The sequence below is a fragment of the Ictalurus furcatus genome, chromosome 4 (assembly GCF_023375685.1).
Source record: "Ictalurus furcatus strain D&B chromosome 4, Billie_1.0, whole genome shotgun sequence".
NCBI classification, from domain to species: Eukaryota; Metazoa; Chordata; class Actinopteri; order Siluriformes; family Ictaluridae; genus Ictalurus; species Ictalurus furcatus.
Window position 1 is genome coordinate 31,812,169 of NC_071258.1, and position 18,576 is coordinate 31,830,744.

Genomic DNA, 18,576 nt, shown 5'->3' on the forward strand with positions numbered 1-18,576 from the left:
AGATTCAACAGCTTTTTGGAGCGTATCTGTTTGATAATCATAGAATTGATGCAGTTTAAGATGAATAAAACACTTTGGGGTGTGCTGTTATAGGAAAATAATTAGCTTTTGGATGCTAATAGTTACTCCACTTCATCTCACCAGCGTGTCGTTAATTATTTTCCTATAACACCACACCCCCAAAGTGGTTTATTGCTCAGTAATTTTTGAACGTTCATGTTTCTTATTGTCTTGCCAGGTTACTGGACTTATTGATTGCAAGTCATGATACAGGTTAATGATTCTTGGAGTAAAAACACAAACAGTCGCTTTGTTATTTTTTGGTCTCTTAGTTTTATTCTGATAATGAATACAAAGGTGCCAAAACATTGCAACAGCAGATTACAAAACAAAGGCATAATTACTGTACACTGCAATAATGTACATGATGTAATGATTTTAATTTCTTTTTCTACTTCAGAAAGTTACACCTATATATATATATATATATATATATATATATATATATATATATATATATATATATATATATATATATATAAACTCAATTCCTTCATTATTTCCGATAAACACTCACAGTCTCTCTCTCTCTCTCAAACACACTCACACACAAACAGACAACAACAACAACAACAAAAAAACAGTGGCCTATCAGTTCTAAATATATTGGAAGAAATATCTCTGAGGGCCTTGATAAATAATCTCAATACAAAACTTCAGCATTGTGTATGAACAGAAGTTGAGGCACATTGGAAAGTTATCAGTAAAAATACAGCACATGAATGTATGGGTCACATTTTGGGATGAAGCTTAAATGTCCTTTTGAAAAAAAACTTCAGTGTTGATCGTCAAACAATAAAGCTATGCTTCATGATAAAATATATTTTATCATTGCAGAAATAAAACAGTCAGTAGTATTAAAAAAAATGGCCTAAAAATACGATGCATAATTTTTTTTTCAAACTATTATAGCTTTCGATAAGTGAAAAGGCACTAAAAATATACTTTTAACTCTGTCCATGCCATCTGAATGGTTTGATCATGATTTGTAACAAAATAAGGTCAGACATAATCTGATTGATGTTTTATAACAACTGCAGCAAGGTACCTGAGCTACAACCAGGAATTAGCCACGAGTCAGCTCTGAGGTGATGCAGACTAAAATACTAGATATAAACACAGTGTCTATACCGATATAATGTGAATGTCACAACATTAACAGTCTTGCTCTTCTGGCAGCTTGAAGACTACATTCTGAGGATATGTGGATCTGCGTTGACTGATAAGCGTCAGAAATTTTCAGCCACGGCATTGTGACGACTGTCATTGCACTAAAGACATCCTCTGTGTCTACACTGAGCACAGCATCAGAGGAATACAAGGGGTTCTTATAAACATCCCTGAATTTAACAGCCTCGTTTCAGACGCTCACACCGTGCCGGGAGATTCGAACCCAGGCCTCGCCGTGGAACGCAAAAGGCAGCGCTTGTGCTTCATGGTGAGGCCGTACTCCGGGGTCATGTCTGGTATCTGCCCTGGCATGCTGCTGAACTTTAACCTTTGGATGAGGATGGCGAGGAAGAGGAAGACCTCGGAGCGCGCGATGACTTCGCCCACACAGCGGCGTTTGCCCAGGCCGAAAAGCATGACCTTCTCGCCTTCCATCTTGTTGAGCTCGGTGCCGTCAGCGCTGAGGAAACGGTCAGGGTTGAACAAGGAAGGCTCTTTCCAGAGCTCCCTGTAGAATCAGAATCAATAAACCATTTTAGATGACGACATTTGGCGTCGAGTTCCAAGGCAAGTGGAACGAGCATTCGCACGACTGAAATTCAATATTTGACACTGAGCTGGTGTAGCGGCTCGCTGGTAACGTTCCACATTATTGATGAGATTAGAAAGTCATGAGCTTTGACATCAGGAAAATTCCTACGATGCCAATTCCTCTGCTTGTTATTATTTCACAATCGCGTAATTTACCGAAACAATTCCCATTTCTGAAAAAGAATCAATATCGATAAAGTGTTGAACTTACGGGTCGTGGTTCATTTGCCACTGGTTAATAAAGACACACGTGTCTTTAGGGATGAAGTATCCATTGAGCGATGTGTTTTTCGTGGTACTGTAAAAGAAAAACATATATTATGCCTCCAATCTATTGTAGGCTTGATTCTGATTGGTCTGGTCGTTCTTTCTAAAACAGCAGCTCAGAGAGCAGTCCCGTCTGCGACGTTTACATTAATGCACCTGTGCACAGAATCCGTAATCCACGTAAATGGATTTAAAAATATAAAATTGTCGATATTGTGAAATTGGATTGAACAATTTGGAAGGAGTCTCCAGTGTCGGTGCTTTGGAACGATCAGAGGTAAAGGTGCTACGTTGAATTTTCCGACACAGGAAAGTCTTTAGGATAAAGGACTTTGTACGGATTTAAAAAATACGACGTGTCGTTCTTTAACAAATAGAACAATTGTTATGGTTGGCCAATAAAACACTTCACGACGTGCTGTTATTGGAAAATAATCAACTTCTGGATGATCACTGTAACTCCACTGCATTGTTGATTGATTTCCTATAACACATGCACATGCTATTATCTTTTACTTCTTACATAACGACTAATGCTGGAGCGTATCTGGCTTACACGACAGGATGTCATGCATATATCTGAGTAAAGTACTGTACCAGTGTGGGATGGTAAAAGGCAGGAAAGAGGAATGACGGAAAATCTCCAGGATGAAAGCCTCGAGGTATATCAGGTTGGGTTTGTCCACCAGGTGCGGTGTACGGTCCATTCCAACATTCTCCTCTGTAAAAAAAAAAATAAAAAACAGGGGGAAGAAAAAGAAGGGCAGAGCTTAATGTCTTGAGTGTCTCATTTGATGACTCATCGGATGATTCATTGACTCATTACGTTCATTCACTCGCAGAACTGGAGTGCCTATTTTAACTTAGAGGATTATTTGCAGAATACACCGAGGTGATCTGTTTTGTGCTGTCAGCCAGACAGATATTAACTCGACTTACTCAGCTCTTCATGCAGTCTCTCTTGAATCTCAGGATAAGCCACTAGGTACACAACAGACCAGGACAAAGCCGTGCTGATTGTGTCGAAACCTGCAAAGATATGCCGATAAGTGTGGAGCCATGCACGAAAACGCCAATGAGCGATTAGGTTCATATACATATTTATGCACATATAGTAGATTTTATCTCAGAAATATGAGTATAGTATTATAAAATACTTAAAAAAAAAAAAAAAAAAAAAAAAAAAAAGGAATCATTCTTGATGATCCTTACTCACCGGCTCCAAAGAGATCGTTCACAATTCCCACAATCTTCTCATCAGACACCTGCAGATTCGAGTTCTCGTCCAGCTTCCTGTCCTCACAGTGATCGATGAGCGAGTCTGTGATATCACGGATGTTGTCCTGAAAAAGAATTCAAAGGCACAAGACAGCATAAACATCCTGGATTTTGCAACAATCTCATCACTGTGTTCGGATACACTGGCTCAAACAGTGCACATACCTTATCGTATGTGTCGTAATGCTCTCTGACGATCTTATGTATGAAGACGTTAAAGCGCCTGTTGATGTCCACGAACTTCTTCATGGACGTGCTGGGAAGGAGGCGCAGGAAGGGAATGAAATCGGCCGGATTTCCGCTGCCCACCACTTGGTTGAACTCGTCACTCATGTTCACCAGGTTCAATAGCTCGCGGTCGTCGTGGTTGTAGCGCCGGCCGAAGCAGATCCCACAGATCACGTTGGCGACGGACACCACGATGTGACGGAAAGGGTCGAATCCGCCGTTGGCCTCCATGACATTGTGCAGCCTCTCGATCAGGTACAGACCCTCTTTGCTGATGTGTTCTTCCAGGGAGCAGGAGTACTCAGCACTCTGACCCTCGATTATAGCAAACGAGCGCAGAGCACTCTGGGCCAGCTTGCGACGTGTGCGCCATACACCTGCCTGGTCAGTGCTGAATGCCAGGCTCTTTCCATCATTGATGAAGCTGAAGCTGTAGAGGTCAGGACGTCCGGAGAACTCCTCACCCTGCTTGATTAGGGCCTGGCGTACCACCTCACTTCCTCCCAGCACTGCAACGGGACGTGTGCCTATCTGGATCTGAAAAACCGGGCCGTAGTGCTTGCTCATGGCCGTCAAACTCAGATGCGGGTTGCGTCCCAATTCCAGCACATTTCCAATCAAAGGGAGAGGTTTCGGACCTGGAAGTGGCTGAAGACCTTCAGGGATTTTGGTACGAGTGACCCACAGGAGGAGATACACAGTGCATATTGTTGCAATGGCCACGAGACTCTCTGACACCGAGATAGGGCCAAAAAGTGGGATATCTGCCAGCACCATTTTTTATTTGCCTCAAGGAGAGCACCTCAGCAAAATACTCTATTTGAGTGAGTGAGATAGAGAGAGAGAGAGCGAGAGAGAGAGAGTGACAGAGATTGCATATGTATGTAAATTGCATATGAACTATTTCAAATACAATTTTCTGATTTCAAATCCTAAAGACGCATTATATGCATAACTGTGTATTCGGCTAAAATGATTGCATTATTGCACCATGCATTATACATAGTTTCTGCACAGCACTTAATCAGTATCTAGATTAAGAAACGAGCAGCGCGCGGCACTCATCAAACAAGTTTATCGCAGCTTCTCGTGCCTGACCGGCGGGGACAGAGAGCGCGCGCACTTGGATACGTGCCACGTAGTAAACTGGACCATTAATTATTATTATTTTTTATTTATAAAAATAAAAAAAAAAACAACACAAATCACACATGCAAGAATAAAAGGAAAACATCCACACTGCACAAAAGAAAGGCTTTCTATTCTGGCTTGCCATTTAAAAATAAATAAAAACAGTGTAAGTATAAGGACTTACCTTCAGAACAGAGCTCAGGGCGCAATGTCCAGCTCTGAGCGGGTTATGCTTCTGTGAAACGCTGTAACATTCGCGCAATGAATTCAACTTTTTATAGAGGGACTCTTGCGCTGATTGGCCGCCTGTCCTGTGACGTCACCGCGGCGGAGCTTTTGAGGTGCGAGAGTAGCAATTAGATGTGAATGGAGATTACAGAGATCACAGGCGCGAGGAAAAGAAAGAAAAGCAAGGGGGGGGGGGGGGGAATACCCTTTATTTGATTTCACCTCCTTTTATAGCACGGATTATTAAATTACCATTGTAGGCAACATACAAAAAATATATATACATTTAAATGCATAAATAAATCAAATAAAATGTCATTTTATACTTTATTCGATCAAGTTAAAAAAAAAGATATTTATTTAATAAATAGGTTAAAATGTGAGAAATGGTGTTGCGTAATTCAATTCAAAGAGCAAACATTTCGTTTTATATGATTTTCATGAACTTCTACGTGTACATGGAAATGTTAAGGTTTTTTTTTAATAAAAGGAATTCATCTGAAAGTGGAATGCACAATGATTGAAGTGTGTATGTAACACATGCGGTTGTATTCCTCCCTGGTTATTTCAGTTGTGCAGGCTGATCGCCCTGCTGTGAAACCTGAAATCCTCTTTTCGTGTCTCTCCAGTGCACCACCGCCTTCGCGTGACTGCGGCCGTGCAGATTGTATAGGAGCTGTCCCGCAGAGCCGCCGCCCCTCACCGCATTCTCACGCAAACCCCTGCATGGACCCCCACAGTCAGGAGCGCGAGGGGCGGGACAGCGCATTTCAAAGCCTATACAGCCAATACCACACAACTTATTCAAGACTGTGGACCAGAAATAAATAATATTGGGGTATATTCTATTCTGTATATGTTGTACGTGCACACTGAAGCTATTTATTTTACTGTATGAGATAAACGATTTGCTCAGTGCTCAAGACATGCAAATAACAATAAATACATTTGATAGAAATAAAACTATAATGTAGTAAACTTTAATAAAGATTTCAACGTATAATGGAAAATACAAATAGGAATATTCTTTATAACTTCATGACTTTGCTAATATGTAACTGTATGACAGACAGTATATTCCAATTCAAGTTATTATTATTATTTTTATGATGATTATTATTTTTATTATTACTACAACTACTATTACTATATAATGTCATTATATATAATAACATATAATAATAATAATAATAATAATAATAATAATAATAGAAATTTATTTATAAGCATCTTTCACTGTACCCAAGAACACTACACAGATACATCAAAGGGCATATAATACTACTACTACTAATAATAATGATAATAATAATAATAATAATAATAATAATAATAATAATAATAATAATAATAATAATTGTTATTATTATTATTACTACTACTACTACTACTACTACTATTACTATATAATGTTATATAATAATAATAATAATAATAATAATAATAATAATAGCAATTTATTTATAAGCATCTTTCACTGTACCCAAGAACACTACACAGATACATCAAAGGGCATATAATAATAATAATAACAATAATAACAATAATAATAACAATAATAATAATAATAATAATAATAATAATAATAATAATAATAATAATAATAATTATTATTATTATTCTATTATTATTGTTGTTGTTGTTGTTGTTATTAATAAATACATTTAAGTATTCCAGATTAAAAATTGTAAATAAAACAAAATATAAACCAAAGGAAAAATATTTAGAAGGCATTAAAAATTCAACTAAAATGCAAAGCGACAGCTCACTAAGATGACAAAAATGGACTAATTAGCCTACAGTAAAATGCTTTGAAGTACATATTTATTCCATAAAAGTTACAATGCAATACGAATGAATGATCAGGTCATAAAATATTAAATGTTAACACAACGTTCAAAGTAAGCCTTAAAAAATATAAAGGTGTGTGTGTGTGTTTTTTTATTTTTTATTATTCTTATAAAAATAACAATTGCATGCTTGATAGCCTGTGAGAGGTCTACAAAGACAGACTCTTTCCGCAGCGTACTGAGTATTGGCGTTACAAATCCTCGGAAATGTATTACACAAGCAGTAATTACCCGAGAGCCCTTGCGCAACCCGATAGCACATTAAGGCATATAGTAAAGCGCGCGATCACAGTGATCTGGATTTCCGCCCTCAGCGCTGCAGCGCGAGGTGATGAGTGAGCTGTGAACTTACTTAACCCCACACCATCTCCCCCCCCATTGCCCCGCCTCCTTCCGTGACCGGTCAGGGCTACTCCTCCTTTTCTACCCCTCTGCCCCTCCCCCACCGCAAAACATCCTCTCGCGCGCTCGGGAAGCGGAGCGCTCGGGTTCACGCGCTCTCACGCAACCTGGCCAATGTTTAACTAGTGCAGAGATCTACAGGTGCACACGCACGCAAGGGCATCTGAAAGGAAGAAAGAGAGAGAGAGAGAGAGAGAGAGAGAGAGAGAGAGAAACAGAGTGGTTTGGCAGTGTTGCATGCTAACTTTATACGGTCATGCAAATAAACCTACACTGAAATAAATTTGAGACAGTGCTAAAAAAAAATTGTCACCTGTTCTGTAAAGTTTTCTCCTCCACTCTGAATTTCCTTCCTTCCTCGGACTTTGGATATGCTTTAATAATAATAATAATAATAATAATAATAATAATAATAATAATAATACAACCATCCGCTTATCCTTCAGGGTCACAGGGAACCTGGAGCCTATCCCAGGGAGCACGGGGCACGAGGCGGGGTACACTCTGGACAGGGTGCCAATCCGTCGCAGGGCACACTCACATACACACATTCACACACCCATTCATACACTACGGACACTGTGGACATGCCAATCAGCCTACCATGCATGTCTTTGGACTGGGGGAGGAAACCGGAGTAATTATAATAGCATGTACACTTATTATTATTATCCATCCATCCATCCATCCATCCATCCATCTTCTACCGCTTACTCCTTCTTCAGGGTCACGGGGAACCTGGAGCCTATCCCAGGGAGCATCGGGCACAAGGCGGGGTACACCCTGGACGGGGTGCCAATCCATCGCAGGGCACACTCACATACACACTCACACACCCATTCATACACTACGGACACTGTGGACATGCCAATCAGCCTACCATGCATGTCTTTGGACTGGGGGAGGAAACCGGAGTAATTATAATAGCATGTACACTTATTATTATTATTATTATTATTATTATTATTATTATTATTATCCATCCATTTTCCATGCTGCTGACCCTACACATGGTCATGGGGAGCCTGGAGTCTATCTCAGAGAACTTGAGGCACAAGGTGAGGGACACCCTGGATGGGGTGCCAACTCATCGCAGGGCACAATCACACACACAATCACACACTATGGACAATTTGGAAATGCCAATCAAATTAAAACGCATGTGTTTGGACTGGGGGAGGAAACCAGAGTACCCGGAGGAAACCCCTGAAGCACGGGGAGAACATGCAAACTCCACACCCACAGGGTGGAATCGAACTCCCAATCCTGGCGGTGCGAGGCTAACATGCTAACTGTACAGATGTTATTATTATTATTATTATTATTAGTAGTAGTAGTAGTAGTAGTGGTAGTAGTAGTATTAGTATTAGTATTAATATCAGTATTAGTATTATGTTACCCAGTGACATTGTACAATTAAACCAAAGGACTTAAAACCATGTAACAATAGTAATGTGAAGTTGAGTCAAATGATTTCTTTTTATTAAGCATTATTTATTGCAAATAGCTGTCACACAGTGTAACATTTTTTCTCCATGTAGCATTTTTCTCCACTTCTCTAAGTGTTCCATCGCTTAACACCATTCTCCGGAATTCTCCAGAGTTCTCCGGAATGATTGGTACCTTTCATGAAAATGATCCGAAATGAATATATAAAAAGAATAATGCATGTAATAAGTGACATCTGAGTTCGGACATACACGGTCATTGTATAGTTTTATTTTAAAATGAGTTCTAAACACACGAAAAGATCCAAGTGGTGCAATTTTCCTACAAAACATTTATCTTCAGTACCTCGTTTATCCTGGTCAGGGTCACCGTGGATTCGGAACTTATTCCAGGAACAAACCGGGACACATATTCGCACACTTATACAGACTTACGGACAATTAACCCTAGCGAATCCACCAACAGTGTTTTTGGGAAATCCGAGGAAACCTGAGAGCATGTGTTATATATTTTGTGCGATGCTATCAGGTTTCTTTCTTGCAACACTTCCAATCAACTTTTGTTGTTTAACGGTCTATTTTGAAAGTTTGGTTTTTCCCGTGGTAATGGATGACAAAGGGATTTTCCATGTGTGCAGCATCATATTTATACCCTGGGGAAACAGGACATGGTTAAGTGCAACAACAGGGCTCCTGGGGTTTTAGGGGAAACATTCATTTACAATACTCCTTAGGGGTGTCAATAGTTTTGGCACAGACATTTTTGGAGAAATAAAGAGTTGTAATGAGAACGGATCACATTTTTTGTGGTTTTCAGTAGTCAGACTGAGTGGAAAATCTGAACCGTTGTGCGTAATTTTATTAGATTATACTTAGTAATTCATTTAATCATTTCAGTCATTTTAGCTGCATAACAATGAAGGATTTGTGGGCGGAGCTTGTCCTCTGAAGGTGTTCGCCTGAAGCCGATCCATTATTTGACTCAAAATCGTTGCCGTATAACTGTTTCATGAGTCAGAGACAGAGATTTGTTCACACTCCACTCCAGGCGCTGAAATCTGTGCGGAAAACACAAGGTTTTGTTTCAGTAATGTACCTAAAATAACAATAAGTTCATATTTTATTTCAACTTACATACAAACTAAACTGGAACTGTATTTTCATTGCAATCCTGTCTTCTTGTCTTCGATGGACGTTTAATTTGGTGTACGTCTGAAGAAAGCACCTGGACTTTTGGTACCAGCTGCGTACACCAACAGGACCTGAAGGTACTTGGACACATGGCTAGCTGCAGAGTTTGTTAGCAGTTTGGTTGCGCTAACCGTAGGACGCAATGCATGACACAGAATAAACAAACACCAACATTTCAGGACACTGGATATTAGGAGCCAAGGAACAAATATGTGAAAGTATCCAGTCTTCGAATTTAAATAAGGAACACCACACTTGGGGGGGTAGTGAGGTTTTCGGAAAATAATCCAAAATGACCAAAGAAGTTCTTTATTTCACGATGTCACGGTTCAAAGGTAGAGACAGAAGCAATCGCAGATTTCAAACATTTAATAAACAAACAGACACAAAACAAAGACACAATAACACGAGGCAAAATACTGTGACAAAACTAAACATCGAAGCGTGGACAAAAGCATGGATGGACAATACGTAAGACGAGGACGCAGTACAAACAGTGGCTATATATAGGAGTGCTTGTTAAACAGAAAGGTGATACAGGTGCAGGTGGTCATGTGACAATGATGTAGTATGGTGCAGTGGCTGCTGGGAAATTAACTCCAGAGTTCCCTCCTTGATATATGACACACGATAACAAGAACGCTTTATTTTTCTTATACCAGAGCAATGCTTGAATGTTTACAATTTTTAGTAATTGATGAATGACGTCATACTTTTTATCCATTTATAGTAACTTTACATTTTTTATGGATCATCCACAAAACAAATGAGTTCCTCTTATCACATACGTTATTACAGATATAAACCATTCCATCACCGGCGTTTCTTATTTTCTTTCTGGAAGTTAATCATTTATAATAATAATCTGCCTTGAAGACTTTGCCATGTTAGAAACTTAGACTGACACTGGAGACTCCTTCCACAAAGTCCAGCATATGATATAGGGCTCAGAAGAGATGTTAATGGAAGGAGTCTCCAGTGTCAGTGCTTTGTACCATTCAATAAGTTGTAGAAAGTCGATCAACACCTTCCGACCAATCAGAATAGAGAATTCAACAGTGCTGCGGTATAACAAGTGCCTTAAAGGAACATGTGCAACACTGAAAGTAAAAGTGACCTCATCCCAGATGACATGCGGTGTGCGTGCCGAAACGATGACACTGTTGCTGACAACAATCCAGTCGGCGGATTTTAAAATAAAATAGTTCTTGTTTCTGAATGTGTGTGTCGGAAAGCACCCTTAAAATTTCACAATTTCATTCAAATGATTTCAACACGGATTATAGTCTGAGAACTACGTGAGTTGCCGTGAGGTCGATGTCTCAAGGCGATCAGCTTAATTGTTTATTTAAGTCAAAACAAGTCATGTTATGGGGCTGACGTAAAATTATTAATGATATGATTAAAGTCATTTAAGGGCATCAGACTGAGGGAAAAAAAAAAAAAGCTTTGTGGTTTCTGGTGTAAAATCTGGCTGGGTTTTTCCGTTCATGAGTGTTATCAGGCTGTGAGAGGAGCTGAACGCTCTCCAGAGGCTTTGCACGCGATCACAGCACGTTGCTTCATAAACACAGCTCTTGCCAGGAGAAGACATGACTTAACAAATCAACGCAAATAATTTTACAAGCTTGGATTAATTCTCTGCTATGATTAATCAAATTCTAGACAAGCAGTTAGTTTATGATTCAACTTAATTGTTAAGTTTTTACGATCAGATTATTTCAAATGCAGATCTACACCTGAGCAAATATTTAGACGATGATCAAGAAAATCGTAATAAAGCGTTCAGTATTGTACACTACGCTTTAAAATGGTTATAAAGCATCTCGTTATGGTACACTACGCTTTAAAATGGTTATAAAGCATCTCGGTATTGTACACTACACTTTAAAAGAGCTATAAAGAGTCTCGGTATTGTACACTATGCTTTAAAATGGTTAAAAAGCTTCTCGGTATTGTACACTACACTTTAAAATGGTCATAAAGCATCTCAGTATTGTACACTGCGCTTTAAAAGAGCTATAAAGAGTCTCGGTATTGTACACTATGCTTTAAAATGGTTAAAAAGTGTCTCGTTATGGTGCACTACGCTTTAAAATGGTTATAAAGTATCTCGTTATGGTACACTACGCTTTAAAATAGTTATAAAGTGTCTCGTTATGGTACACTACGCTTTAAAATGGTTATAAAGTGTCTCTGTATTTTAAACTACGCTATAAAATGGTTATAAAGCGTCTCTGTATTGTACACTACGCTTTAAAATGGTTATAAAGTGTCTCTGTATTTTACACTACGCTATAAAATGGTTATAAAGCGTCTCAGTATTGTACACTACGCTATAAAATGGTTATAAAGCATCTCAGTATTGTACACTACGCTTTAAAATGGTTATAAAATGTCTCTGTATTTTACACTACGCTATAAAATGGTTATAAAGCATCTCAGTATTGTACACTACGCTTTAAAATGGTTATAAAATGTCTCTGTATTTTACACTACGCTATAAAATGGTTATAAAATGTCTCTGTATTTTACACTACGCTATAAAATGGTTATAAAGCGTCTCAGTATTGTACACTACGCTTTAAAATGGTTATAAAATGTCTCTGTATTTTACACTACGCTTTAAAATGGTTATAAAGCGTCTCAGTATTGTACACTACGCTTTAAAATGGTTATAAAATGTCTCTGTATTTTACACTACGCTTTAAAATGGTTATAAAGCGTCTCAGTATTGTACACTACGCTTTAAAATGGTTATAAAATGTCTCTGTATTTTACACTACGCTTTAAAATGGTTATAAAGCGTCTCTGTATTTTACACTACGCTATAAAATGGTTATAAAATGTCTCTGTATTTTACACTACGCTATAAAATGGTTATAAAGCGTCTCAGTATTGTACACTACGCTTTAAAATGGTTATAAAATGTCTCTGTATTTTACACTACGCTTTAAAATGGTTATAAAGCGTCTCTGTATTTTACACTACGCTATAAAATGGTTATAAAATGTCTCTGTATTTTACACTACGCTATAAAATGGTTATAAAGCGTCTCAGTATTGTACACTACGCTTTAAAATGGTTATAAAATGTCTCTGTATTTTACACTACGCTTTAAAATGGTTATAAAGCGTCTCAGTATTGTACACTACGCTTTAAAATGGTTATAAAGTGTCTCTGTATTGTACACTACAGTCAATACACACTTAATACAAGCTTAAATCTGGAACCCTTAAAGATGCTTTTGTTGTCCCTTTTAGAGCATTTTTAAAGGTTCTATGTATAACCCTCTACTCACATCTTTCTTCTCTGTAAGGGTTTTAAAGTCTTTTAGGAGACTAAGATGCCTTAACAATCAAACGAACCCATGATGACCCCCTACACCACTGTTTACTACAGAGAAACATAAGAACATAATGATTATTTTTATGTTGTTTGCATTGGTTTATTTGTTTGCTTGTAAAATTACACTAATGTGTAACATTTCATATGTCCAATATGACAAACAAACAAACAAACAAACAAAGCTTTGAATTTGGCTGGATGATTTTGCCTTTAGTGATTTTTTTTTTATTTTTTAATAATACCAAAATTAATACTTTTTTCATCTTATTCAACAAAATGTAAATTATATATATATATACAAGATAAATGAACTACATTGTTAAACAAAGAAACAAATCAACCTGGCTGGATTACTTGGGAAGGAAAAAATGCACTGATTAAATATTTTTGATTGATTTACATATTTTGCACAAAACCTTCACAATATAAAATATACCAAATAAATGGCCCATTATATTGGTAATAAATAAATAAATAAATAAATAAATAAATAAATAAACAAATAAAATAAGCCTTTGACTATAGTATTATTATTTTTTTTAATGCTTCTACTACTACTACTAATCTACATATGATTATTACAAACAAACAAAGAAATAAATATTTTAAAATAAAGTTTGCATATATAATTAGGTAAAACCATATCATTAAACCATATCACAAAATATAGGAAATAAATGCCCTCCAGTGTACATCTACAATATGTTGTTTTATGAGCATGTCCCAATATAACCACCCTAAACTATCACCAGCGGGAGTTTTTGTTTCCAAGCAGTAAATATGTGCCATATCTCAGTGTGCCAGTGGCAAACAGTCGACACTATCATGTCCAAATTCCACCCTCATGTTCTTGTCGCTTCCCTCGACTGAGCCACCGCTCAGATTATCACTCAGCCAAAACGCTCTCTCTCCTATAATCAGAGACCTCAGCGCTGTGAACTCGTCCTGCAGACCTGTGCAAGTATTTCAGTTGCTCATTTCCCCTCTCTCTCTGTCTCTCTCTCTCTCTCTCTGTCTGTCTCTCTCTATCTCTCTCTCTCTGTAATGATAAGGCTGCTTCAGCACGCTTGGCCTGATAACCCAAACTCTGTCAACTCACACAGCACACAGTAGTTTACACAAAAAGTCCACTGAGAGTTAAGTGCTCGTTGAAGGCAAACAGTTTGCAGGAGAAGTTAGGAGAACGGGAGAGAGTGTGTTCACACTGAAAGATAAAAAAAATAAAACAGAACGTATAACAACAACGTAAAATAAATCCCACTGTCTCTGGGCCTAACTGTTCTCGAATCAACAGAGTTCTGCTACTTTATCTCCTTTACACACACACACACACACACACACACACACACACACACTCCAGAACATCCACAGATGATTTGAGGTGATCCAGAGCTATTCATAAAGCCTTCCTTTTACTTTCATTTTAATTAAATTGTTCTTAAAGTCCCATCCATCCATCCATCCATTTATATATCCATCCATCCATCCATTTATATATCCATCCATCCATCCATTTATATATTCATCCATCCATCTATCCATCCATCCATTCATCTATCCATCCATCCATCCATCCATCCATCTATCCATATATCCATCTATCCATCCATCCATCCTTCCATCTATCCATCCATCCATCCATCTTTTCATATATCCATCCATCCATCCTTATAGCCATCCATGCATCTATCCATCCATCTATCCATCCATATAGCATCCATCTTTCCATCAATCCATCTATCCATTCATATAACCATCCTTCCATCCGTCCATCCATCATCAATCCATCTAGCCATATATCCCTCCATCCATCTATCCATCCATCCTTCCATCCATCCACCCATCCATCTATCCATCCATCCTTCCATCCATCCACCCATCCATATATCAATCCATCCATCTATCCATCCATCCATCCATCCATATAGCATTCATCTATCCATCCATCCATCCATCCATTTTCCGTACCGCTTATCCTACACAGGGTTACTGGGAGCCTGGAGCCTATCCCAGGGAACTCGGGGCACATGGTGGGGGACACCCTGTACGCGGTGCCAACCCATTGCAGGGCACAATCGCACACACACTCACACACCCATTCACACACTACTGACAATTTGGAAATACCAATTAGCCTACAACACATGTCTCTGGACTGGGGGAGGAAACCAGAGTACCTGGAGGAAACCCCCAAACAGGGGGAGAACGTGCAAACTCCATGCACACAGGGCAGAGGCGGGATTCGAACCCCCAAGCCTGGAAGTGCGAGGAAAACGTGGTAACCACAGTGCCTATATGTAAGCAGCACCATTTCTAATAAACGTTCTTCCAATTCCATATGATTTATACTTTTCTAATGATCGTAAGGTCACATTAGGTTCCTAAGATTTTGCCAGTTAACACGGAGAACAAATCCGCTCGTCTTTCAGGACTCGGCTTGCAAAGATCCCGCATGGCTAGTCTTTAAGTTCTGGTCTTTCCTTATATGTGCCTGTTTTTTTTTTTTTAAAAATTACTGACACAGGGGGAAATTTGCACATCACAATGTGAGAGCCTGAGGGCTTGTGTTTTTTCAGACAGCTCACATGCAACACCAGTAGGAGTTGAGTGAAGGTGCTGTCGTGCCAAAAGGCGACATGAAAATTCCTCCTGGGTTGAACAGAGCATAAATCACAGCTGCCTTTTAACTCTCTGTAAATAATACCGGTGCAGAACTGTCCACCTCTGTCTTGTCCCCAAGAGGAGCAACGGACGATTTGTGAATGAGTCGTACTTGTAGAACAACTCACTGAAGTGAATCGGTTCACAAGAACAAATATGTTAGGGCATGACAAACCTGTCGTTTAATCAATGTCTCTCTAAACGTTCGAGTTTGAATGTTTCCATCATCTCACACAGCCAATAGGGGGACAAGTGTGGAAGCTGTTCCACTGACAGGAAGAATCAAATCTAAAATAATTCTTCAATATACACTATGTTCATATTCTCATGGTCAAAAATGTAGGTCTGTGCATCGTTTGGAACTCATCAGATTTCAGTTAATATTTCCCGTATTTTTTTTTTTCTTTTTTGCAAGATGGTTTTGTCTGTTTGTGGTCAGAGCCTCCACTCATACTGAAACTTTAGTGGTTAATTACAGACATTTTCTCATACGCAACAGGACCATAACCAGGATCTACATTACAGAAATGTGCTATAAATAATATCACACAATGCCCAATGTCTACCACATCGACAGCCCAAATTTCCTGCTGACTTCAGTCTCCAAATGTAAAAATTTCACAATTATCTTAGAGCTTTTTTCTATGGTTTGCGTTCATATTTCTATGACACAGTGAATTGACTGGATATTAAAGATGCACATAGTATGGAATGTCCTTTGCAAGAACATACTGTTCTTTTGTACGCTTAGTCTAAGTTAGATTTTTATCAAAAATTAAATACACTATTTCTTATTTTGCTTGCATATAAAGGTCTTACCTTTAATAAATCTATCTATTTGATCTTTTCCTTAAACAATAAGTTTAAAACATTTTAAAGCACATGTTTATTCATTTGTATCTGTATATACAGTATATTTACACAAGTATGGATTGCTTTCATTGAACTAACTTGCAAAATGAACAATTCAGTACGTTCTATGTAAAAGATGCCATGTAAAATAATGAATAAGAATTGCTCATGTACTTTTTTCTTGGCAGTGCTGGGGCTTGAACTCCTGACCTGTAAACCAGAGCCATCAATGAGCCATCAATGAGCCATCAATGAGCCATCAATGAGCCATCAATGAGCCATCAATGAGCCATCAATGAGCCATCAATGAGCCATCAATGAGCCATCAATGAGCCATCAATGAGCCATCAATGAGCCATCAATGAGCCATCAATGAGCCACCAATGAGCCACCAATGAGCCACCAATGAGCCACCAATGAGCCACCAATGAGCCACCAATGAGCCACCAATGAGCCACCAATGAGCCACCAATGAGCCACCAATGAGCCACCAATGAATCGTGAATGACCCTGGCTCTGCTTTATTGACACTGCGTATTGGATTAGCTTTTGTCCACTGTCTTCAGTGATTGCTGGTGTTTTGATTAAAGACGGTTTAACACTGATATCTGGATCACGGTTTTGTTGAACAGATTCCTATTAAATCCATTTGCACATGAATCTTCACATTGTGTCTGAGTCTGTGAATTTCAGAGCCTTGATTCCTGCATTCTACTCATTCTAATTAACAATATTAACTTTGTTATGATTTCACTACTAGGTCAGGACTGAATGCAAGCTGCACGATGTAAGTCAATATTTCCTAAAGATTAAACTTTGAAGCTGAAATGAAAGTGTTTTTCTTACGCTGTTGATCACATTACTGTTAGCAACGCTCCAAGCAGCACGTTGGGGGAAAAAAAAACAAAAAAATAAATAAAAGCCATGAAAACACAGAGACCACATTTATGTTTATGGCATTTGCTCTTACCCAGAGTAACTTATCTCATTTCTTTTTCAACTGAGCAGTTGAGGGTTAAGGGCTTTACTCAAGGGCCCAGCAAAGGCAGCATGGCAGTGCTGGGATTTGAACTCATGACTTTCCAAATAGGAGTCCAATGTCTTAACCACTGAGCTGCCTCTGTCTGAGAACTGAGAGGGGTGATGAAGTGTCGGTCCAAACACATGCTGCCTGGGAACGACGAAAACATCCTTCTGCTTTCAACAGGGATCAAATAAACCGTTTCATGTACAGGATCAAACTGTCTCCTATCTGATGTTTGGTTTCTTTCATGTCTGCCTGCGCTGAGTGATTATAAGTGTGTTAAACGTTGCATCATTTTATTTATTTATTTATTTATTTATTTTTACATGTGTTATAGTGTTTGTGGAACAAGGCATTGCCTTAGACCAGTGCTCCTCAATTAACTGTAAACATTTATTCATCAGGGACGTACTTTTATTTCATAGGGACCTATGATTAATAAGGATGTGGGAAGTGGGCTGTGATTGCTAACAACAACAACAACAACAACAACAACAACAACAATAATAATAATAATAATAATAATAATAATTCAGATAATAACATGTTTAGCATGTTTGACTTGCACCACCAGAGTTAGGGGTTTGAATCCTGCCACCACCCTGTGTGCCCAGAGTTTGCATGTTCTACCCGTGCTCTGGGGGTTTCCTCTGGATATTCCTGTTTCCTCCATCAGTACAAAGACATGCGTTGTAGTATGATCGTCATTTTGCCCTGCGATGGGTTGGCACCCCGTCCAGGGTGTCCCCCGACTTGTCCCCTGAGTTCCCTGGGATAGGCTCTAGGCTCCTCCATGACCCTGTGTAGGATAAGTGGTAAGGAAAATGGATGGATGGATAATAATAAT

General features: G+C 38.6%; 1 protein-coding gene across 1 annotated transcript; it reads right to left on the minus strand.

Moving 5' to 3' along the window:
- Positions 1 to 309: 309 nt before the first annotated feature.
- Positions 310 to 4,993, minus strand: LOC128607016 (cytochrome P450 1A1). The gene is made up of 7 exons (XM_053623630.1): positions 4,910 to 4,993; positions 3,532 to 4,410; positions 3,305 to 3,431; positions 3,028 to 3,117; positions 2,686 to 2,809; positions 2,033 to 2,119; positions 310 to 1,738 (listed from the first exon to the last, which is right to left on the minus strand). The coding sequence occupies exons 2-7, from the start codon at positions 4,369 to 4,371 to the stop codon at positions 1,429 to 1,431; spliced, it is 1,578 nt and encodes a 525-aa protein (XP_053479605.1). The 5' UTR covers positions 4,372 to 4,410; positions 4,910 to 4,993; the 3' UTR covers positions 310 to 1,428.
- Between the last annotated feature and the right edge of the window lie 13,583 nt (positions 4,994 to 18,576).